The 24304-nt window shown below is 43.1% G+C and overlaps 1 protein-coding gene across 1 annotated transcript in view; it reads right to left on the bottom strand.

Annotated features, from left to right (window-relative positions):
- The window catches only part of PLEKHA7 (pleckstrin homology domain containing A7), a 154252-nt gene that overhangs the window by 75885 nt on the left and 54063 nt on the right, over positions 1 to 24304 (bottom strand). The window contains exon 4 of the mRNA XM_064289452.1: positions 10333 to 10551. Within this exon, the coding sequence (XP_064145522.1) occupies positions 10333 to 10551 (219 nt within the window). The remainder of the gene's footprint in view (positions 1 to 10332; positions 10552 to 24304) is intronic.

Raw genomic sequence — 24304 nt, 5'->3', positions numbered from 1 at the left:
CAGTAGGTAGGTCACTAAGTCAAGCATCACCTACTCTTGGGGACAAATACCCCTCAGTGATCATCACAAGGTCAGGTAAGCAGACAGACTGCTTAACAAGCACCTATTGTGTGCCAGACAGTTCACCTGTATTATTTCACTTAACCCTGCAAGTCAATTTTACCATCTCCATTTTATAGATGAGAAAACTAAGGATCAAAGAGATTAATAATTTGTCCCAGGCAGAAGCCAGACTCCAAAACCTGGATTTTGGCACAGAGAAACCATCCCATGGCAAATCCCAAGGTCTGGCAGAAATGGAATTTTGCCCTTCTCAGCCCCAGGACCAACCCCTCAACCAAGAGGATCCCAGGGTGATTAAAAAAAAAAAAAAAAAAGCTCAGAATAAATGGGTCTAAGCTCTATAACTTACTCAACCAAAAGTCACAGTTTTCTCCTTCACAAAATGGGGTTAAAGCCAACTTCTCATCTCACAGGGTAGACTGAAATGAGTACTCTGAAAATCTTGAAACATTACACTAAATTAAAAGCATTATTTGATGCTGTTACCAATGGAGACTCCAGAATTTAAAACCCACCTGTATTTTATTTTTATTTCCAAGACAGTTCTCTCCAGAACGCTCAAGGTGTCAAACAATTAACTTCTAAACAGCACTCATTTCCTATAAACATTCCCATCGACCTCTTATCTGGCGCTTCTTTAAAGTGTAGTCACCCTGTGGCTGGGGGAGCCAGCTCCCTTCCTTCTCAAGGAGAGCAATGATTTTAACAGTCAACAAGGCTAAGATGGGGAGGTTAGAAAGTTATGGGGAAACAGGAGTCTCTTATTGAGAGAACACCATAAAGGACACGCGTGTCTCATTAAATTTTTTTTTTTTAATTTTTATTGTGCTTTAAGTGAAAGTTTACAAATCAAGTCAGTCTCTCATACAAAAATTTATATACACCTTGCTACATACTCCTAGTTGCTCTCCCCCTAATGAAATAGCACACTCCTTCTTTCCACCATTAATTCTTGTAAAAGCAGGCTTCCAAGCTCATGCTCTGTCCTCAAGGATTCCACAGAGAGCTCAGTTGCAATTATTGAGATGTGAGCTGCTAAGGGCATAACTGCAAACACCAATCAATTTCTCAACGGGCTTACACCCACCACCTAAGGGGTTTGGAAAAGGCAATGCACAATGGGAGGCAGGAAAAAAAAAATTCTTCTCCCAAACGGGCAGACACTTCCACACCTCCTCTTCCCAGAAAAAGAGAGAAACACACAGACAGGCTGCCAACGCTCACTGTAAACTCCGAACACCCTGGGGGAGGCTGTCTGACACGGGTTTTCATTCAGCGTCTGTGGCCTCATTACTCAACTATGGCTTTCTCTGTCTTTCCCCCTCAACTCCTCTCTTGAGCACAAGATCCAGCTCCCCACACTACCCTACCCAAACAGCACCCCTCATCTGGCATGAAAAAGAACCCAGGAAGCCTCCAGCAGTCGCAGGCTTTCACCCCATCTAAATCACAGCACTGCCCTGCACTCAGCATGAGTCCATCCTCTGCTGTACAACCCTGGGCCAGTCTCTTCCACTGTCTAGGCCTCCACATCTCCATCTGTGCAGGGGGATAACCACACCTTGACCTCTAGGGTTCCTTCCAGCTCCGACTTGCTGCCTCTGAGATAGTGCAATTCTAATTCCAGGCTTTGGAGAGCCCTCGTCTAGACTCCCTGCTCCTCCTGGCTTACCAAGGAGTCACTTCTTTCTGGAGCTAAATGGTGTTTTCTAATGGAGACCTGAACACATCCTAGACTAGGGGCAGATAAAAAAAAAAAAAGAGGAAAAGAAAGGAAGTCATAGGAAGAAACAAAAATACTGTCTGCAAGAAGCAGCTTCCTTTCCATACTGCAAAGCCACCACTGCGGCATTTTCACCCAGCACAGACAGAGCCAAAGGCATGGTTGCTATGTGGCAATGACTGCATTTTCCCAGTGCCAGAGCCCTTTGGAAACATCAATATCAAGAGCCAAGGGAACACCCAGGTGTCTGAATGAACTAAGGGCACAATCACCATCTCTGCCCTACCTGTGACTGTCACAAACACCATCTCCTAGTCCAGGGAGGAAATCTGAACAGCCAAGTTTCTGCATCTGCTTGCCAGGTATTTCCATTTTTCCCCATTTTTCTGCTGCCATGGCAACCGAATGCAACAGATGAAGCTAGCCCAAACTGCCAGTCTCTAGAGACAAGGCGCCGGCTGTACCAGCTTCAGACACAATACACCAGCCTCACAGCCCAGGGCTCAGCAGATGAGCAAGAAGACAGACTCCTTCACAGAGCTTAGACTTTTGGTACCCTCTTTCCCCTTGTGTTCTAAATCCCTCACTGGGCACTTCTACCAACTTCTCACTTCAGGAATGGGAGACAGCCATCTCCCAGCAGCAGGAGATAACCCCATCCCCAGGTCCACAATCAGCACAGGGCTTAGGAAAGTCTTGTCTTGCAGTCTGCAAAATGAACCCTTTAGTGAAGTCAAAGGTTAGTAAGGTAATTCTTACCTGCGGCGTAGGATCTTTTTAAATGGTATCCTCAGACACCACTCACAACATTGCAGGAAATTTCGACTTGTATTTCTTTTCCAAGCAATCCAGTGAGAAACCTGAGCGCTGCTCAGACCCCAAAGGAAGGAATAGGCAAAACTCACTAGGATGCAAGGAAAAGCAAGCCAGGCAAGGGCCCTCGCCCAGTTTGGAAACTCCAAAGCAATCCTGAACACCTTGCAGCTGGCTTCATAGCACAACAGCGAGCTTCTTAACTTCCAAAGCACATATTCTCTCTCAAGCCTAGGCCCCACCTCAACATCAAATGCTTGACAGAGCCTGGGGATCAGTGTACATAGTCTGCTGTCATTCATCTGCCAACGTCACCACTCGGGAATGCTTTTCTCCTCTTCCCTGAGAGCTGCAGAGGCGTTTGTCAGCGGCTTCCAGGGCAGCCCAGCATTGAGGAGAAAATGCTCCTGTGTGTCAGCACCAAACGCCAAAACCACAGCCCTGGAGGTCCCGCGTGCCAAGATTTAACCCTGTGTGTGGCTCTTTCAGCCACAAAGGGTCTGGCTTCAAGCTCACAACTCAAGGAAGTCATTGAGAATCAGGGAAGAGGCTTAAGAAGAAGAGCAAAGGTGATCCTGCCCTGGATATTAAGCCCTGTAATAAAAAAGGCTTGAGACTATTTTCTGGAGAAAAGACTACCAAGGGGGTTTGGTGTCTCTAAAGCAACCGTGAAGTTATTACAGACCAAATTTCATTACTGCAAATACAATTACAATTAAAATCTCTATGCAGCAGTACCCCACTCAGCACATTGACATTTGAATACAGCCAAGGAAGGGGATTGTCCCTTGAATACCACTGAAATGAGAGGCAGTATAATACAATGGCTAGAAGCACAACAACTGGGGCCAGACTACTAGCTGTATGACCTTTGGCAAGACTCTTAACCTCTCGGTGTTTTAGTATCTACAATAATAATGGTATCTTCCTGGTAAGATTGTGAAAGTTAATATACAAAAAGTACTGAGAAAAATACCTGGCCTATCGTAAAGCTCTTCTGTTAGCTGTAAAAAATATTTTTATTATCATTATTGTTATTATCATTAATGAAAAAAGCCAACTCGTTCTAGAAGGTAGATTACTTCATTTAATGTTAAAAATGAAATTCTAGACTCCAAAACAAGAGATCCTGGAAAGTCTCTTTCCTAGGAAGTTATGGACTGAGCTGAAATTCACCTGCCTATAACTTCCACCCATTGATCTGACCCGTTTTTGACAACCACATGATAAATGTACCCTACTTCCACCTGTCTAGCCTTCATGAAAACTTTTGCCACATCCTCCTTCATATTTTCTCTGGCAGACTAAACGTGAGAGGTCACAGGACATGATTTCCAGACCCCTTACCATCATGTCACCCTCCTTAGGGGAGCCTCGACTGCTCAATGTCCCTCTTCAAATTCAGTTCCCAGATCACAGTTTTCAAGCCTGTCATGTTCCTGTTGTGGCGTAGTGGTTAAGAGCTACAGCTGCTAACCAAAAGGCTGGTTATCCACCAGGCACTCCTTGGAAACTCTATGGGGCAGTTCTACTCTCCTATAGGGTTGCTACGAGTTGGAATAGACTTGACAGCAATGGGTTTGGGTTTTTTGTTGATAGGTGTTATAGAGTCAGCTCCGACTCAAGGTGACCCCACGTATAATAGAACAAAATATTGCCTGGTCCTGTGCCATCTTCATGATCACTGGTATATCGGAGTTCATTTCTGCAGCTATTGTGGATTTCTCTCACCTTCTCTGGTCTTCCACTTTAGCAAACATGGTGTACTTCTTTAGCAATCGGTCCTTCCTTATGATGTGTCCAAAGTGAGTGAGTTGAAGTCTTAGACAACGCTCTGTGATCTATAGGGTTTTCATTGGCTAATTTTCAGAAGATTGCCAGGCCCTTCTTCCTAGGCTGTCTTAGTCTGGAAGCTCTGCTGAAACCTGTCTACCACGGGTGACCCTGCTGGTGTTTAAAATACCAGTGGCATACATTCCAGTACCACAGCAATAGGCAAGCCACCACAGTATGTGAAACTGACAGATGGGTCATGGCGCATGTCCTCGGTGCTCCATAAATTGGTGTTAAATGAATAAAATAATAAATGAATGAATGTAGTCCACTAACACCATGATATAAAAGAACTATACCTTTCTTTATACTTTGTACTTATTGATATGGTCTGAGATTATATTAGAACTTCCGGGGGGACGGGGGTTCCACATGCCTATTGGCTTAGGGGTAGAGGCATATCCCCAAAGCCCTTCTCTCCCTGGTGGAACAAGGCTACAGGACCCATTGACCGATGCCCATCCCCCTCTGGGGTCCTAGGTAGCATAACACAAAAGGTGAAATGCAAAAACAAGCACTCTAATCACACAATGAAAGAAGCTTGCCAGTGACAGCCTCCAAAGGCCCTGCTTGCCCTGATAAATCTGAACTGTGAATTATTGAGTGTAGTCATTGGTGCTGTCCAACAAATATTGTTGGTTCTCTTCCCAGGTGCGTGGTAGAAATGTACTTCCCTGCCACCTCGAAGTTAGAAATGGTCGGTTACATGACATGCTTTAGCCAATGAAATGTATGTGGCGTTGATTCCGACTCAAAGTGACCCTATGGGACAGAGTAGAACTGCCCCATAGAGTTTCTAAGGAGTGGCTAGTGGATTTGAACTGCCAACCTTTTGGTTAGCAGCCAAGCTCTTAACCACTGCACCATCATCAGCTCCATGTGTGGAAGAGTGAGTACAAAATTCACCGTGTTCCCTTTTTTTTGCCTTTGCTAACTGTGGAAGCACAGAGAAAGAGCCTCTCAGAGTAAGGATGACGGAGCAGAGCTCCTCAGACAATCTGTGACAGACAGGGAGCAAATGTGAGAAATCTTTGCTGTTTTAAACCAACAAGATAATGTTTGTTATTGTTGTTACTACAGCAGATTCTAGCCTATCCTGACTGATTCTGACACAGTTATTGACACAGAAACTAGAACACTCAGTCCTCTGCACTCACCAGACCATAGCTTTCACATTATTTCTCTTCTCCACACCTCTATCTGTAAGATGAGAAACCATCTTTTGGTGGACACATGGACCTGTTACTCCAAGCAGCTCAGGTAAGTTCCACCTGCCAACAGGTGAAGGAGACATGTTATCTGTTCACTTCAGTAATGCCCTAGCAGAACACACCATAGAGACTGTCTCTTAAGGCAATCTCAAATGTAGAAGATAAACTCAAGATTACTTGATTAAAACCTACCTAAGATTGTCACTGCAGTCCAGAGAATGATGGGAGCTGAGGGACTTAAGGGTGAGCAGAAGAATTTGGGAGTAACTTAGGAGGGATGGGAACAGAAAGTAGTCTAAATCAGTGTTTCTCAAACTTCATCTACATCAAAATCACCTGGAGGGCTTTTAAACTATAGATTGCCAAGCCCTACCTCCAGAGTCTCTAATTCAATAGGTCTGGGGTGGGAACCAAGAATTTGAATTTCTAACAAGTTCCCAGATGATGCTGGTTCAGAGACCACACTTTGAGAACCACTGCTCCAAAACAATTAGCTTCGAGAAGCTGGGGCTGGAGCCTCAGCAAGAAGATGCATTATGTTGTAACTTCCCAGTGTTTGGCCCTCTTTGAAGAAGGAAAAGAGCCTGTTTTGTTTTGTTTTTTTTCTGACCAAGACCTTTAGTCTGAGAGTTGATCTCTAAGGATACAATTGGTCATCTCAGCATTTTATTCTCACTATATAACACACTACAGAACAAAATTAACCTCTGCTAAGGGAACACAACAGGAATTTCATTCATCTGCACACTTGAAAAAGATTTCTGTGAGGGGGAATCATGCCTCAGTCATTTTCCAGAATTCCCCAGGGGGTAAATATGAGTGTATTTTAGGAAGAAGTAATTTAGATAATTGGCTGCAGTCTCTCTCTCCAACTTTCTCTCTCCACACTGCCTTTCACAATCCTCCACTACAAGTCAGTCTTCTTGCCTTCTGACCCTACTAAGGCTGGTCACACTTCCCTCAGCTGGAATGACCCCAACACAGGGGCATGCACATACTTATCTTCACTTATCTAAACCCTCCCTCTTCTTCTAGTCAAACCCTTCAAGAAAGTCTTCCCTCTCCTTCACAATCAATCACCAAGTCCTGTCAATTCTGCCTTCCAAGCAGGGGCAGATTATCCAACAGGCAAGGTAAGCACGTTGCTTACCTTGCTTACTAGATCATCTGTAGTGAACAATTTCCCATGTGTTTCACCACTTCTTTCATCATCCATCCCTGTCAGGGACTGTAAATTTGGAAAGAGGCTTTGATAGTATAGGAAGGTGCTGTGGGGTTGGGAGACAGATGCCAGCCACACCCAGAAGCAGAATCTTTGATGTGGTAAGCACTGTGGTTACCTTGCCTATTGGATAATCCCTCCCTGTTCCCAAATACTGCCAGAATCTACCCAGTGCTCTTCATTTTCCACTTTAACTCAATTGTTTCTGACATTTAGGATTCTCAGCTGGTATAGACCCTTCCCTGCCCTCCCCCATGCTCTTCTCAATCTTCTTTCTGGGTCTTTGCCCAGGCTGTTCACCTTGATGGACAGGCCTCAATTTAAACAGAATCCCTTACAGAAATGGAGTCCCTAAGTCAGGTTAGAGCTCTCTTTTATCAACTCCTGTTGAACCCTATGTTTCCTCTATCATGAACACTTAACCAGGTTTGTAGTCTCTTGTTTAATTATCTGTCTTCCCTACTCAACCATAAGCTTGATGAGGACAGGGTCACATTTGTCTTGCTTGCTGCTGTAACTGCAGAGTCCAGCATAGCCCCTGACACAATGTAGATACTCAGCAAATATTTAATGAATAAATGCAGGAATCACTGTGTCAATTCATAGGAATTCTCCTTCCTCTCAATATCTAAAGCACATTCTACCTGGATTGAGGAATGTCTGGCCATACAGTTGTACCCACCATCTGAGATAAGCGCCCTCTATGACCTTCAGGAAATGAGATCTAGGAGGGAAGAAGTGACCCTTAAAAAGAACTTGGAACATCTTTTCCTTGAAAAGTGGAAGGAATCAAGAATAGTTACAGAGGTATTTTAGAAGGATAAAAGTAGCTACCATCTCAGAAAGAGACAAAAGTCTTCTGTTATGAATGAAAGGAAAAGGTGTCTTAGTCATCTAGTACTGCTGTAACAGAAATATCACAAGTGGATGGCTTTAACAAAGAGAAATTAATTCTCTCACACTCTAGTAGGCTACAAATCCAAATTCAGGGCATCAGCTCCAGGGAAGGCTTTTTCTCTCTGTCAGCTTTGGAGGAAGTTCCTTGTCATCAATCTTCCCTTGGCCAAGGAGCTTCTCAGAGCAGGGACCCCGGGTCCAAAAGACAAACCGTGCTCCCAGTGCTGCTTTCTTGGTGGAATGAGGTCCCCCTGTCTCTCTGCTCACTTCTCTCTTTTATATCTCAAGAGATTGCCTTAAGACACAATCCAATCTTGTAAATTGAGTCCTGCCTCATTAACACAACTGTCACCCATCCTCCCTCATTAACATCTAGAGCCAGAATTTACAACATATAGGAAAACCACACAATACGGGGAATCATGACTCAGCCAAATTGATACACACATTTTGGGGGGACATAATTCAATTCATGACAGAAGGTGTGCATGAAAAAGGTGTTTAGTGATGGCAAGTCTGCATTTCTTAACCAGCTCTTATTGAAGTTGCTAACTTCCTAAGTGTTCTAATGAGTTCTCCATCCGGACCTTTAATAATAATGGCGATGCCCATGTCTCCAGGACATCTAAGGGAAGGAGACTGAACTCAATGACCTCCCAAGAGTTTCTGACCTTTAAGATTCTATAAACAAACTCATTCCAAGCTGGAATCCGGGGAACCCACATTTTGGTTCTATCTTTACACAGAAGTTCTTTCTCAGTCTAGGAGATCAGACAATCTTTACCTTTTACCCACTCTCTTTCTCTAACAGCATTAATGCTTCTACAGTCAGGCCTACAGCCTCCAGACTCCAGCCATCACATCCCCATGGACCACCAGCATCAAAATAATCTATCAAGCAACTTCTGACAACGGTGGGGACTGGGCCTGAGGCAGCACAGACCTTCGAGCCTGGCTAGTCTGGGGTGACATCCTAGCTCTTCTACTTCTAGCCATGCTACTTTGGGCCTGTGACTGTATTTCTTTGAGTCTCAGTTTCTACATCTTGAAAATGGTGATGATGATCTACCTTTCAAGATTATTGTATCAAATGAGATATGCAAGTAAATGAAATCCTTGGCAAGGTGTCTGACACAGAGTAAACATGCAATGAATGTCAGTATTATCGTAATTATAGATTTCCAGCTTTAAAAGTTCTGTAGGATGATGATTCTAAGCTGAAAATACTGAAGAAATGGAGAGGTGTGTTTGGAATTTGCTTTGAAATAATGAGGGGAAGAGTATAGATGAAACAAAATTAGCCATGTTTTGAAAACGGTGGAAGGTGGGTGATGAATACATTGGATGTGTTATCATATCTTTTATATATGTTTGAAATTTTTCACGATAAAAAGTTTAAAGATGTATAAGTATTGGGGGAGAGAAATGTTGTAAAAATATAAATACCTATAATTTATTTAGGCTGCATTGGTGGTTCAATGATAGAATTCTAGCCTTCCATGCTGGAGACCAGGGTTCTATTCCTGGCCAACGCACCTCGTGTATGGCCAGCACCCATCTGTCAGTGGAGGCCTGTGTGTAGCTATGATGCTGAACAGGTTTCAGTGGAGCTTCCAGATTAAGATGGAATAGGAAGAAAGGCCTGGCAATCTACTTCTGAAAACCAGCCAATGAAAAACCCTATGGATCACAATAGTCCAATTTGCAGCCAGTCATGGGATGGCACAGGACCAGGCAGCATTTCACGGGGTCTCCATGAATTGGGTGTCAATGCAACAGCAACTAACAACAACAACAATATGATTCATTTTAAGTTAAAATTTGGCCTAGGTGATTGACACAGGAGAAATGATATGAAGGGGAAAAAAAAAACCATAAAGCCAATGTCCCTTTATTAGCTTTTCAAACAGAAATGACTCAGGTGAGGGGAAGGGAGCAGGGCCACTTGGGTACAGTTCTCTGCCTTCTTTTTGGGGAGTTGAACACATCCTGCTTGGGTTGCATTTTTAAGTAGACAAGCCCTAGGTGGTAGAACCCAGCTCTGAGTACCCCCAGAGGCCCCGCTGAAGCAGGCTGAAGACCAGGAACGTTCCTGTGTTAGGGAAAGCGAACAAAACATTCAGGGACAATGGGTACCACCAGCTCTCCTCAAATCCAGCTCTTTCTAAACCCTGGCCTTGGAGTATTACTTGAGGCTGCCTTGGGAAGATAATTCAGCTCTGTCTGAGGCTATCCTTATAGAATTTTCACACCAGATAAGTGGGTCCTCTCAAGAGTACAGGTAGCATGTTAGATGATGCTTGAGGGGAATGTTCGTTTGGGTCCGAGAGCTTTTGAGAGGTTCTGACAATACCAGTTACAGCACATCCCCACATCATCTCTTCTTCCACATCTTCCCACTGAGAGAAGTCGGAAACTGAAAAAAATTCTCACATTTCACCTTTAATTAACCAACCTACTCCAAGCCTCTCTATCTGAGAGAGAAGATAGTTCAACAAGCTTTGTTTTCAACAAATGCCTTAAAGTTCTCAAACTCTGCCTGGATATGGAGAATAGACAAAAGTACTTACTCTTCTTGAAGAATGAATTCACTATTTTCTGGAGAAAACTGCCCGGTCACAGGATGCCTAAATGCTGTGGTCTGCTGGTTATGGCTAAAGAGAAAGAGAGAGATGGTAAATGGGAAAACATGTGAATGGATGGGATTACAGACACAACAACAGGCCACTAATGTTTGGGGACCCTGGTCATCAAAGATTCCTCTAGGGTGAGAAAGTAGGGCCTCTTTTCTGAGATGTATTTAATCTGTGGAAACTCAGCTACATCTAAAAACCAAGATCTTCCAGCTCAAGTACCAAAGCCCACCATAAGAGGCAGGGATTCTAAGTCTAGGGAAGTCTTGGCTCCAAAAGAACACTCCATCTTAGATAGATACTTACTTCAACAGACTAAGACGCTGACCATAAAATTACTTTAAGAGGGCAGGAGCTAAAACAAGAATGAAGGAAAGCAGAAGGCACTGTCAACAGCTTCCAAAAACCGTGAACCAAGGAAGGAATTCTAAGAATTAGCCACCCACCTAGAAAATTCTATCTTCTTAAAATTTTTCTCCCTACTACAAATGTCTTCACTTCAATGATGGGATATAAATGTATGGGCATGTCTCTGCAACATGACCTGCACAATTTCAACACTGGAGTTTCTATCACCCTTTTGAAGTTAGGAGGGATCAGCTTCCACACCAAGCTGACAGACACAACCAAAGTGTGTAGGTGTTTTGTGTATTGACAAAGGCTGCCTGGTTCTTTGAAAAGAAGGAAGAACTAGCTCTCCATTCTAGAGGCCACTGGAGGGCTGTCTCTAGAGGTTGCTGGTTTGCTCTACAAATAAACTAACTTAGCTTCCTTCTTTTTAAAATAATAGGTGTTATTTAAAATTTTACTTTTTATGATCACAAAATTAATACATGGTCATTTTAGAAATTTAGAAAATACAGAAAGAAAAAAAGTCACCTGTGATCTCACCAACTGGAGATATAACTGGATTACTTTCTCATTCTAAGCGTTCCTTTCCTTCCATTGCTAAAAAACTTGTGATTATACTGTATATAATATCTGTATCTTCTCTTTTCACTGCCTATTAACATAGGAATTCCCTATGTCATTAAGATTTCAACATCTGAAATAGTTGAAGAACAGTCTTATCATATGGATATAAAATCTTTTTTTCATATAACCATTCAAAAGATGTTTACTGGGTACCTGTGCTCTGGGCACTGCTTTAGATGCTACGGTCACAGTCCAAACCCCTTGTGTCGAGTAGATTCTAACCCACAACAACCCTATAGGATAGAGCAGAATTGCCCCACAGGGTTTCCAAGGAGTGGCTGGTGGATTCAAACTCTTAACCACTATACCACCAAAGCTCCAGGGATACAGTAGTGATCAAAAAAGTCCTAATCCTTGCCACATAAATCAGAGACTACATCAGCCTGAGACCAGAAGAACTAGATGGTGCCCAACTACAACCGGCGACTGCCCTGACAGGGAACACAACAGAGAACCCCTGAGGGAGCAGGAGAGCAGTGGGACAAACCTCAAATTCTCATAAAAAGACCAGACTGAATGGTCTGGCTGAGATTAGAAGGACCCTGGAGGTCATGGTCCCCAGACCTTCTGTTAGCCCAAGACAGGAGCCATTCCCAAAGCCAACTCTTCAGACAGGGATTGGACTGGACTATTAGTATTTTTATGCTGTGTAACAAATTACTACAAACTTAACAGCTTAAAACATCTTTCTTATCTCACAGTTTCTGTGGGTGATAAATTCAGGCACAACTTAACTGGGTCCTTTACTCAGGTCTCATAAGTCTGCTATCAAGATGTTGGCCTTGCTGACTGAGACTAGAAGGACCCCAGTGTTCATGGTCCTCAGACCTTCTGTTAGCCCAGGATAGGAACCATTCCCAAAGCCAACTCTTCAGACAGGGATTGGACTGGACTCCAAGATAGAAAATGATACTGGTGAGGAGTGAGCTTCTTGGATCAAATAGACACTTGAGACTATGTGGGCAGCTCCTGTCTGGAGGGAAGATAAGAAGGTAGAGGAGGACAGAAGCTGGCTGAATGGACATGGAAATAGAGGGTGGAGAGAAGGAGTGTGTTGTCTCATTAGGGGGAGAGCAACTAGGAGTGTATAGCAAGGTTATATAAATTTTTGTATGAGAGACTGACTTGATTTGTAAACTTTCACTTAAAGCACAATAAAAATTTTAAAAATCCAAAGTTCTAATCCTTATGATTTTGTTATTGTTGTTAGTTGCTGTCGAGTAGATTCTGACTGATAGTGACCCTATGTGCGCAGAGAACCAATCTATAGGGTTTCCAAGGCATAATCTTTTTTTGAAGCAGATCACCAGGCCTGTCTTCTGAGAAGCCTCTGAGTGGGTTCAAACTTTTTGGGTAGTAGTCGAGCACTTAGCTGTTTGTACCACCAAGCCATCTTATAGAAAAGTTTACATTCCTCTAGTGCTGGACATTTTAGATGTCTCCCCTCCCCACTATTAAGATCAATACATTTTTGAGAATAGGCTTTTTCTGCAATTCAAATTATTTTCTTGTGTTAAAGTCCCAGAGGTAAAATTACTGAATCAAAGGCTATGGACATTTTTAAAGGCTCCTAATTCAGAAGAAGCAAGGAGGCGAGACTACATCTTACATATTTTGGACATGTTGTCAGGAGGAATCAGTCCCTGGAGAAGGACATCATGCTTGGTAAAGCAGAGGGTCAGAAAAAAAGAGGAAGACCCTCAATAAGATGGATTGACACAGTGGCTGCAACAATAAGCTTAAGCATAACGATGATTCTGAGGGTGGCACAGGACTGGGCAGTGTTTCGTTCTACTGTACACAGGGTGTCTATGAGTCAGAACTGACTTGATGGCACCTAACAACAATTCAGATGGTTAAAATATGTTCTCTGTCAAGAGTCAATAGATTATCTCAGTTTGGCAGTGTTAAGATATTAGCTCCATCTCCAAGTTGAGCAATGAGCCTCCCTACAGTTTATTAAGTCTAAATCAGCATAACAGAAAGGTTACAACAATAAGTCTTTAGGCCTACAAAAGTTAAACTTACTGTACCCCTCCAGCAGTTAGAGCATCCTTCGTTCTGTGTCTGGGATAAGCTGGGTACTGAAGGTTCAAACAGCCTGAACACCAACAAGTCAAATGTGAAGCTGCCAAAGCCTAATGCCCAGGCTGCTCCCTGGGCCCTCCACCTGTGCACCACCCCTGCCACCCTCTCACCCCAACCAACCACAGGCAGCCTCTGAATTCCCAGCTCCTGCTCCCAGGTAAGCCTTTAGAATCCTATGACCTCATCTAGTTGGCAGCAGCCTGGTCTTCCCAAAAAAGGCAGAGTTAAGGCATGAACATCTAGACAAAGGGGGAAGCAGGCCCCTTAACATAGAAATCCTTGTACCATGTTCAAGGGTTAGGCTTTATTTACGCCCAGATTCTTCTAGAAAGTCATCTCCACTCACCAGGGAATTTGAAAACATGAACTCTAATCTAAGCCTTCTCTCTAGGCCTGCCTCATTCCCACCTGGAAAAAAAAAAATCCCTGTTCTTAATGGACACAAACACTAAAGCAAAAACAGCACTATCCACTGTTACCTCTAAAGTGCTTTACAGTCTACAAAACATTTTCTTACACATTTCATCTATTAGCACTCTCAACCCCCATTTTAGGAGGGAGGAAATTGGGCTCAAGAAGTTAAGTGACTTGCTCAAGATAACTTGGTCAAAAAATGATAAGACCAGAACATGAGTCCAGATCTTCAATTTCTAAATTCTGTGCTCTTTGCATCGTAACCTGCTGTCCCCTTCCCTTAGGAGTCTGTGGGTCTGGCAGCATCCCGGCCACAATCGGGAAGTCCTAAAGATGGGAATCAGAAAAACAGTACCATCCCGGTGCTACCCCCTCTCGCCTGTCCCCCTTCTTGGCCAGAGGACAAAGTTCTGAATGACAATGCCTACATGACACTCACCTAGACCACTAACTGCCTTTGGTCCTGCCTGTCACCGGGTCAGCTCGGCAGATCTCTGGTAGATGAAGGCAAAGAGTGGATCTCCTATATGCCTGGAGGAGAATTCAACAGGCACTTTATATATACTGCACAATCTTAATAGCAACTCCTTTTCCCTCCACTCTCAACTTGCACCAGCTTCCATCAATCCAGAGTCTCGGGTAAATGAATACTGAGCTAGAAGGTGTTGACAGTAAGATAAATTTTGCATTCTAAAATTAGAAAGCAGATACTTTTAAAAAGTGGACAAAAAAATATCTGAATTTGATTAGACCTAGTGGCAATCCTGGTGGTGCAGTGGTTAAGAGCTCAGCGGCTAACCAAAAGGTTGACAGTTCCAAGCCACCAGCCACTCCTTGGAAACCCTGCGGGGCAGTTCTACTCTGTCCTATAGGGTCGCTATGAGTCGGAATCAACCTGACGGCAACAAGCATGGGTAGGGGCAACCTTGCTTCCCTAATATGGATGCTGCACTATTTGCAAAAAAGGAGTTGCAGGCCACAACAGCATCATCACCATCTCCTGCATTTACAGGAAGTTTTAATTGTGGTCACACTCATCATCTTATTTGACCCTCCCAACTATATTTTTATCCCCGTTAAAGATACGGAGATTGAAGCTCTGGGTTATGGGGTACTATTGGAATACTGTTTAAACAATAAATGGCTTATACACTGAAAAAAAGAGATGAACTAGAGTAATGTCTCCTGAATACTGAGGTCTTAAAATTCAATCATTTCTGATCAAACACAGCTTGCTAATGGCAGAGTTTCAGAGTCAGCACTCTTTGAGCAAAGGAGTATGGGCTAGGTCCTTGGGCTAATTCATTCAGTCTTCCCAAATACCTAGCAGGTTAGGCTATGTGTCATCATACCAGGCTACAGGTGAGGAAAGTGAGGCCCAGAAAGGGTGAACGATTTGCCCACAACCACAGTCAACTCCTGTGTTCCCTTCACACAACCACCCTTCTGATCTCTTTTCACTGCTCCAGGCTTGCCCTCATCAAGCAAACACTGGATCCATTTGGAGACTGCAAAGTCCTTTAGCTTTACTTGTTGTCCTCCATGCCTCAGCCTCCAGAAAGAGCTCCAGCCAGCTCCATTTCCTGGTTCTAAAACTATAAAGAATCCCAGGTTCTACCATCCTGTCTCAAGAAGCATTTAGCAGGCACAAACACATCCCCCGAAATACCTGTTCTTAAACCTGAATTGCCACCTCGCTCCCTGGAGGTACAGAGGTGGCCCGGCTGGGAGCCAGGTGGCTCCCATACAAGGCTCTCCTCCACTCAAGGGCTTCTGCTTCTCTTCAGTCTACCGAGAAAGTAATTTCGTCAATGAGGTAAAACACAACTCAGCCTTTATTTTCAATTCAGATCCTGCTCTTCCTCCCAGGAGCTATCCCTCAAAAAAACAAGTGGCAATCAATCTCACCTGGGAGAGCACCAGGGCGCAGAGAGACCATGGCTGAGAAGAATGCCCCCATGAAGGCGAGCCAGAGGTAACCATCCCCATAAACAAGCAAGTCCTCACAAGCCCCAGACCAGAAGGACTAGGCTTAGGCCCTAAAGATGTCCAACAGCAAACACAAAAGACTTGGAAAAGAGAACAAAGTGAAGACCAGGGGGAATTGAGACTGATACAGACACAATATAAGAAAGAAAGAACCCATCTACAACCACAGACAGAGCTGGTCAAAATGTAAATGGATACTACTGTTTCTTTCTTGAAACTTTTTTTGCAAGATTAATTTTCTATTTGTGTAGATTTTGGCTATAATGTCAGCGGCAACTCTGGCTGGTTAAATGTAAGGGTTTCAAATACTTAACAATGTATTTTTTTTTTTTTGGCATGGTAAGAAGCCTCAGAATTATATCAATGATGCTCAACGCTGGAGGTCACAGCACCCTGATAAATCTAGGATTCTGACATGGGTGCCCTAAGAATGTGACAAATCTCCATTGGCACTGGTCTTACCTGGCCCATGCTATAAAGAAGATTAGAAACAGCTTAAAAAGTAAGGCAAGTGTCCGGCTTAAAAGCCTGAGGAGGGCTTCCAAGAAGACTCTCTTCCCATTGGTATGCTCAATGGTATTTGCTATTCTGGACCTTCTGGCTCCTCAATGTCATCCCAGAATTAGTCTAAAAAAGTTGCCCAGCAGGCCTAAAGCCACATTCGGCACTGCCTCCAGGCTTATTAAGGCACTTACTATCTTTGTTCTAAATCCCAGCGTCTCAAGAAAACCAAGGATTCTGCGTAACCTAATAATGCTCCTATGGAGGTCCCATAACTGGAAACTGAAACAACTCCAAGGACACAAGACGTTGCCTCTTCTTCTGTTTTCTCATTTGGGCAGCAGAGTCAAGGGGAAGCAATCAAGAATTGGTACAGCATTTCCACATTCTCTCAACATTTCTTAATCTCATTATGATTTTTGCTTTTGTTCTGTGTGTGTGTGTGTGGTCAATATATACGCAACAAAACATTTGCCATTTCAACAATTTTTACATGTACAATTCAGTGACGTTATTCACTTTTATCTGTTGTCCAAACATCCAAATATCTCCTTCTGTTTTTTTTGTACTTTTCAAGTATCTTCTGTTTTATTTTACAAAATTGCTAATTTAGTTTGGAGTGTCACCACTGTTGCTCTGGTGTTTGCTAAGGGGGCTAAGAATCTTATTGAAATGGTCTTTCAAGCTTGCACTATTTTGAAACTGTCAAGATTTACAATAACTTGGTACACAAAGGGCATTACTCTGACAGGCCCCTCTTCCAGAAACATGGGAACTGGGCCCTGATGAGACAACATATGTTCCCATCCTCTCTCTGCAAGTAGAAACTAACAACACGGCACTAGCCAGCTTCATTCAACATCCACCCTGAGCAACAAGTCAGCCCAGAACGCTGGGGTCAGAAGATCTGAGTTCAAACCAAAGCAAGCCACTTCATCTCCCTAAAGTTCAGTTTTTTTCATTTGAATTGGACAATCATATGGTCTACTAATCCAGAAATGACAAATTGAAGAGGAATGGTATCGTATTCATTGTCAAAAATATATATTTCAAGATCTATTCTGAAGTACAATGCTGTCAGTGAAAATATCCATATGTCTACAAGGAAGACCAGTTAATATGACTATTATTCAAATTCACACATCAACCACTAATGCCAAAGATGAAGAATTGAAGATTTTTACCAACTTCTACAGTCTGAAACTGATCCAACATGCAATCAAGGTACACTGGTAATTACTGATGATTGGAATGCAAAAGTTGGAAACAAAGAAGAACTGGTAGTTGGAAAACATGGCCTTGGTGACAGAAATGATGTTGTAGATTGCATGACAGAATTTTGCAAGATCAACAACTTCTTCATTGCAAATACCTTTTTCCAACAACATAATCGGTGGCTATACATGTGGACCTTGCTGGATGGAATACACAGGAATCAAATCAACTACATCTGTGGAGAGAGAGGACAGAGAAGCTCAATATCATCAGCCAGAACAATGCCAGGTGCTGACTGCAGAACGACCATCAATCACTCATATGCAAGTTCAAGTTGAAGCTGAAGAAAATTCAGATAAGTCCACAAGAGCCAAAACACAGCCTTGAAGTATATCACACCTGAATTTAGAGGCCATCTCAAGAACAAATTTGATGCATTGAACACTAATGACCGAAGACCAGATGAGTTGTGGAATGACATCAAGGACACCACACATGAAGAAAACAAAAGGTCATTAAAAAGATAGCAAAGATGAAAACATTCTGCATCCCACTTTGAAATGTGGCGTCTGGGGTCTTAAATGCTAACAAGCGACCATCTAAGATGCATCAATTGGTCTCAACCCACCTGGAGCAAAGGAGAATGAAGAACACCAAGGCCACACGACAACTAAGAGCCCAAGAGACAGAAAGGGACACATGAACCAGAGACCTACATCATCCTGAGACCAGAAGAACTAGTTGGTGCCCGGCCACAATCGATGACTGCCCTGACAGGGAGCACAACAGAGGACCCCTGAGGGAGCAGGAGATCAGTGGGATGCAGACCCCAAATTCTCATAAAAAGACCATACTTAATGGTCTGACTGAGACTAGAGGAATCCCGGCGGCCATGCTCCCCAGACCTTCTGTTGGCACAGGACAGGAACCATCTCTGAAGACAACTCATCAGACATGAAAGGGACTGGACAGTGGGTGGGAGAGAGATGCTGATGAAGAGTGAGCTAATTATATCAGGTGGACACTTGAGACTGTATTGGCATCTCCTGTCTGGAGGGGGGATGGGAGGATAGAGAGAGTGGGAAGCTGACAAAATTGTCACGAAAGGAGAGACTGGAAGGGCTGACTCATTAGGGGGAGGGCAAGTGGGAGTACGGAGTAAGATGTATGTAAACTTATATGTGACTGACTTGATTTGTAAACGTTCACTTGAAGCTCAATAAAAGTTAATTAAAAAAAAAAGATAGCAAAGAAAGACCAAAATGGATGTCAGAAGAGACTCTGAAACTTACTCTTGAACATAGAGTAGCTGAAGCAAACAGATGAAACGATGACGTAAAAGAGCTAAACAGAATATTTCAAAGGGCAGCTCAAGAAGACAAAGCACTATAATGAAATGTCCAAAAATCTGCAGTTAGAAAACCAAAAGAGAACATGCTCAGCATTTCTCAAGCTAAAAGAACTGAAGAAAAAATTCAAGCCTCGAGTTGCAATATTGAAGGATTCTACAGGGAAAAATATTGAATGATGCAGGAAGCATCAAAAGAATATGGAAGGAATATGCAGAATCACTGTACCAAAAAGAATTGCTCAGTGTTCAACCATTTCAGGAGGTAGCATATGATCAAGAACCAATGGTACTGAAGGAAGAAGTCCAAGCTGCACTGAAGGCAATGGTGAAAAACAAGTCTCCAGGAAATGATGGAATGCCAACTGAAACGTTTCAACAAATGGATGCAATGCTGGAGGTATTCATTTGTCTATGCCAAGAAATTTGGAAGACAGCTACCAACGGACTGGGAGAGATCCATATTTGTACGCATTCCAAAGAAAGGTGATCCAACAGAATGTGGAAATTATCAAATAATATCATTAATATCATACACAACTAAAATTTTGCTGAAGATCATTCAAAAGTGGTTACAGCATTACATCAACAGGGAACGGCCAGAAATTCAAGACAGGTTCAGAAGAGGACATGGAATGAGGGATATCATTGCTGATGTCAGATGAATCCTGGCTGAAAGCAGAGAATATCAGAAAGATTTTTACATGTGTTTTATTGACTATGCAAAAGCATTCGAGTGTGTGGATCATAACAAATTATGGATAACATTTCAAAGAATGGGAATTCCAGAACACTTAATTGTGCTCATGAGGAACTGTACATAGACCAAGAGGCAGTCATTTGAACAGAACAAGGGAATACTGCATGGTTTAAGGTCAGGAAAGGTGTGTGTCAGGGTTGTATCCTTTCATCATACTTATTCAATCTGTATGCTGAGCAAATAATCCGAGAAACTGGACTATATAAAGAACACGGCATCAGGATTGGAAGAAGACTCATTAACATCCTGAGATACGCAGATGACACAACCTTGCTTGCTGAAATTGAAGACAACTTAAAGCACTTAGTGATGGAGATCAAATACTACAGCCTTCAGTATGGAATACACTTGAACATAAAGAAGACAAAAATCTTCACAACTGAACCAATAAGCAACATTGTGATAAATGAAGGAAACACTGAAGTTGCCAAAGATTTCATTTTACCTGGATGTACAGTCAACATCCATGGAAGCAGCAGTCAAGAAATTAAACGATGTATGGCATTGGGCAAATCTGCTGCAAAAAAAACCTCTTCAAAGTTTTAAAAAGCAAAGATGTCACTTTGAGGACTAAGGTGTGCCTGGCCCAAGCCGTGGTATTTTCAGTTGCTATTTATGCATGTGAAAGTTGGACAATGAATAAGGAAGACAGAAGGAATTGACTCCTTTGAATTACGGCGTTGGTGAGGAATGCTGAATATACCAGGGACTGCCAGAAGAACAAACAAATCTGTCTTGGAAGAAGTACATCAGAATGCTTTTTAGAAGCAAGGATGGAGAGACTTCGTCTCAGGTACTTTGGACACGTTATCAGGAGGGACCAGTCCCTAGAGTAGGACATCATGCTTTGTAAAGCAGAGAGTCAGGGAAAAAGAGGAAGACCCTCAACAAAATGGACTGACACAGTGGCTGCAACAATGGGCTCAAGCATAACAACAATTGTGAGGATGGCGCAGGACCGGATAGTATTTTGTTCTGTTGTACATAGGATTGCTATGAGTTAGAACTGACTGGATGGCACCTCACCCTATGAGATGGCACCTAACACACACAAAGGTTATTGTGAGGATAAAATGAGAATACATATTTGGAAGAGCCTGGCATAATTCCTGGCATACAGAGGGTACTCAATATTTGCTGAACCTGACTGTGCCTTGACAATGGCAATGACCAAAGGGCATCAAAAATTTAACAGAGCAAGGATGAAATGAATTCCCTCCCTCCACTCCCCCAACACAATACTCCTCTAGGCTTCTCTATTTCCATTAACAGCATCACTATCCAAAAACCTTGGAGCCACCCTTTCTTTCCTTTAACCTCCACATGTAATTTCTTAGCAAGTCTCATTGCTTCTATCTACAAAACATACGCTGAATTCATCCACTTCTCTCTATCCCTACAGCCAGCATCCTAGTCATCTTTTGATGCAACAGTCTCCTAACCGCACTTCCTGCCTCTTCTATGGCCTCTCTAACATCCATTCCCCTCACTGTAAGCCTGATGGATATTTTAAAAGTGTGACAGAGTCACCCTTCTTTAAATCCTACAACAGCTTCACCCACATAACACATGGAGTAAAATTCAAACCCCTTACCTTGATTTACAACACTGTAAAAAAAAAAAAATTTTTTTTTTTTTAGATGACTTGGCCCCTGCCTAGATCCATCCTTATCATGAATGATTCTTCCCCTTTCCCACCCTGCCCCAGTCATAGTGGCCTCCTTTCTGTTCCTCAAACAAGCTCTTTCCTACTTAATGTCCTTTGTACTAGCTGTCCTCTCAGCCTGGATGCTCCTTCCCCCAGATTCTTATAGCTGTTTCACTGTCAATCAGACCTGATTTAAATTATCATCATCTAAGAACCCTTCCCAACACCCACTAAAGAACCCTTCCCAACACCCACTAAAGAACCCTTCCCAACACCCACTAAAGAACCCTTCCCAACACCCACTAAAGAAGGCCTCTGGTCACTTCATATCACATCATCCTACTTTAATTATCACTAGCTGTGCTTTCCATGTGAGCGAGGAACTTGCCTGTCTTTTCATGCTATATCAGCCTATAACATTGCCTGGCACATAGTAGGTGCTCACAAAATATTTGCTGAGTGAATGAATGAGAAATGACTAAGGGAACTCCTGCCTTAGAGCAAGGTCATGCCTCCAAGTAAGCCAGCTAACCACTACAGAAGTCTGGACTCGGGTCACAAAGACACAAGAGCCTAATGGGTCACTAGTCTTCAGAAAGCTGTTGGCTTCTACTCTTACTGCCAGAGGAAAAAGAATGAGACACCAGCTGGCCAAGAATTCTTCATCCTTGGCTTTCCTTCAACTGTTACAATATAATTTGGAGAAATTAGCCCTTCCCTGCAACTTCTCCCCACCCTGGTAAGAAGGGTTAATACACTCAGCAAAGAGAATCAAACAGTGGAATGCAAACACCCAAGAAAAAAATTACTAAGTGATTAAAAGCACAAGAGGATAATACAAACTTCACCTGTACCTCCTTTTTGTGAACTGTGAGAGTATTTGGTGAGAAACCTACAATTCTGATAACTGATTATATGCTTTCTCGTACTGCTCTCTATTTGTTTCATACGTGTGTGTTCTCCTCTCCCCTTCTCCCTGCCCCCAGTAAGAAACTCAGTTCCTGGAAGGCCGGGAGCAGTCATTCACTTATTTCTTATGTATCTCCTGTAGCTCAGAAACAGTAATACCCATAGAGAACTCCTTTAACAACTCGAGAGCCTGAGCACAAACACATGTGAATCTTGTCACCATCTCATTTTGTGGTTTCAGCAGCCCAATGCATTACAGAGCCCCCAGAAAGTGGAGGAGGCAGGGGCCCACATCCTCTGATGAAGGAGCCTACACCCTGGCTGGGAGACTCTACCAGCCCAGGGGAGCATGGAGCAGACCAACGCAAGGGCCTTTCCCACTCCCAAACTGCAGCATCTGACTTATACTCACTTGCTAACTAGGTGGCAAAGCTGAGGTCCAGCCAAAGCCCAGGCCCACCACCTGGGGGGTCAGTCAGTAATTGCTCCCCTCATCCAAAGGTGCTAAAAGGGGCAGAGCCTGGCACAGACAGTATTGGGCATGAGAGAGACACAACATTAACAGAGCGAACTGAAAGTTCTCACACCTTGCAAAGGGGGGAGTCTGTCCTTTCCGAACCTTGGATTTAACGGGCTGAAGTCGTCCACTGGTTTAAAAAGCTCTACATTTCACAGTCTATCTAGGTGTTCTCAGATGCACTAGGTGGCCAACTTATTTTGTAAAGTTACTCTTCTGGCCCAGTAACCTGCATTGCAAACTCCTCTCCTTCCCATGAACATGGAGCTCCAACACTTAGGATTGCTAGTTGGTTAAAGGAAGTTTTAATTTGGACCTCACACGATGTCAATAACCGTGAAAAGACTAAAGCCAAACTCCTAGTCTAATGAAGAAACAAACACCGATAGCGTAAAAGGAGAGGTAAACTCCCTTCCTCCAACTTTTTTTTAAAAGGAAGTTGGCAGAGAAGCAATGTAATAGGAGCCTGAGGTACCTGCTTTGTTACTACCAATCAGCTCATGCTCCTGAGCAGCTACTTCACCTCCCTGGGCCTCAGTTTTCTCATCTGTATAATGAGGGGGTTGGGCTCTCCAGGAGACAAGCATAGCCTGAACCCCAGGCAGAACAGAGTCACACAGACTGGAGGCCAAATTCCAGCTCTGCCCCACACTGGCGGCATGACCCTGAATGAGTTAGTGACCTTTCTGAGTCTTGGTTTCTTTATCAGTAGAGGGAGAAGATAATACCAATCCTTCAAGATTGTTAGGAAGAGTACTGATAATGGCCCAGCCCATGGTAGACACTCAACCTTCAGTGACTGTTATATTTTTCTTTTGCTAACTCTAAAACTTGACTCTAAGAAAGTCTAGCTGTTTTGCCTTTTCCTATGTTGCTAACTTCAGATTATTAGCCTTATTATTAGCCTGTCATAGGACAGAGACTCAAGAACACATTTTCTTCCTTTTGAGTTAAGGGACAAAACCCAACCTCCTGTTTAAACTTCTAAAGAACTCACCTGCCAGGCAAAGTGGTTTAAGATCAACAGGTGCCTTTCTTCTGCCACAGTTTTGTCCCTCATAAGGTTGAGCCCAATGGTTCAGAAAGCTCAGCCATGAAAACCACCTCCCCAGCAGGCTGAGCTGAGCCAGGGACCAACTTCCTTCAGAAGTTTAAAAACTTGACAGGAGACATTTCAATCTCTGAGAACACTCAGTTTAATGCTCTCGAAAAAGTCACGTCCTTCAACTGGATAGGTGATGTTTTAACCATCTTCCAACTGTAACATTTTAAGACGCTGAAGTTCTTCTCAAACTAATGCCTTCCACAAAGCTACAAACTGAAATATAATAACACCACATGTAACTGAAGACACAAAAGAACAGAGGCAGAACAGTTGTCCTTCCTGATCTCATTTGCCAACAGAATAGCCTTTGTAATACCATCAGGGGGTGTAGTTAATGATACTTTTGTCCTATTTATTACCAAATAAATTTTATTTTATTTTTAAACTGCAGGTCCTCCCAACCATTGAAAAATCCCTTTCCCTCACTCCTCAGTCACTCC

This window comes from Loxodonta africana, chromosome 7 (assembly GCF_030014295.1).
Source record: "Loxodonta africana isolate mLoxAfr1 chromosome 7, mLoxAfr1.hap2, whole genome shotgun sequence".
In the NCBI taxonomy this organism is placed as follows: Eukaryota; Metazoa; Chordata; class Mammalia; order Proboscidea; family Elephantidae; genus Loxodonta; species Loxodonta africana.
The sequence above is the reverse complement of the archived record's forward strand: the minus strand, read 5'-3'. Positions and strand labels throughout refer to the sequence as shown.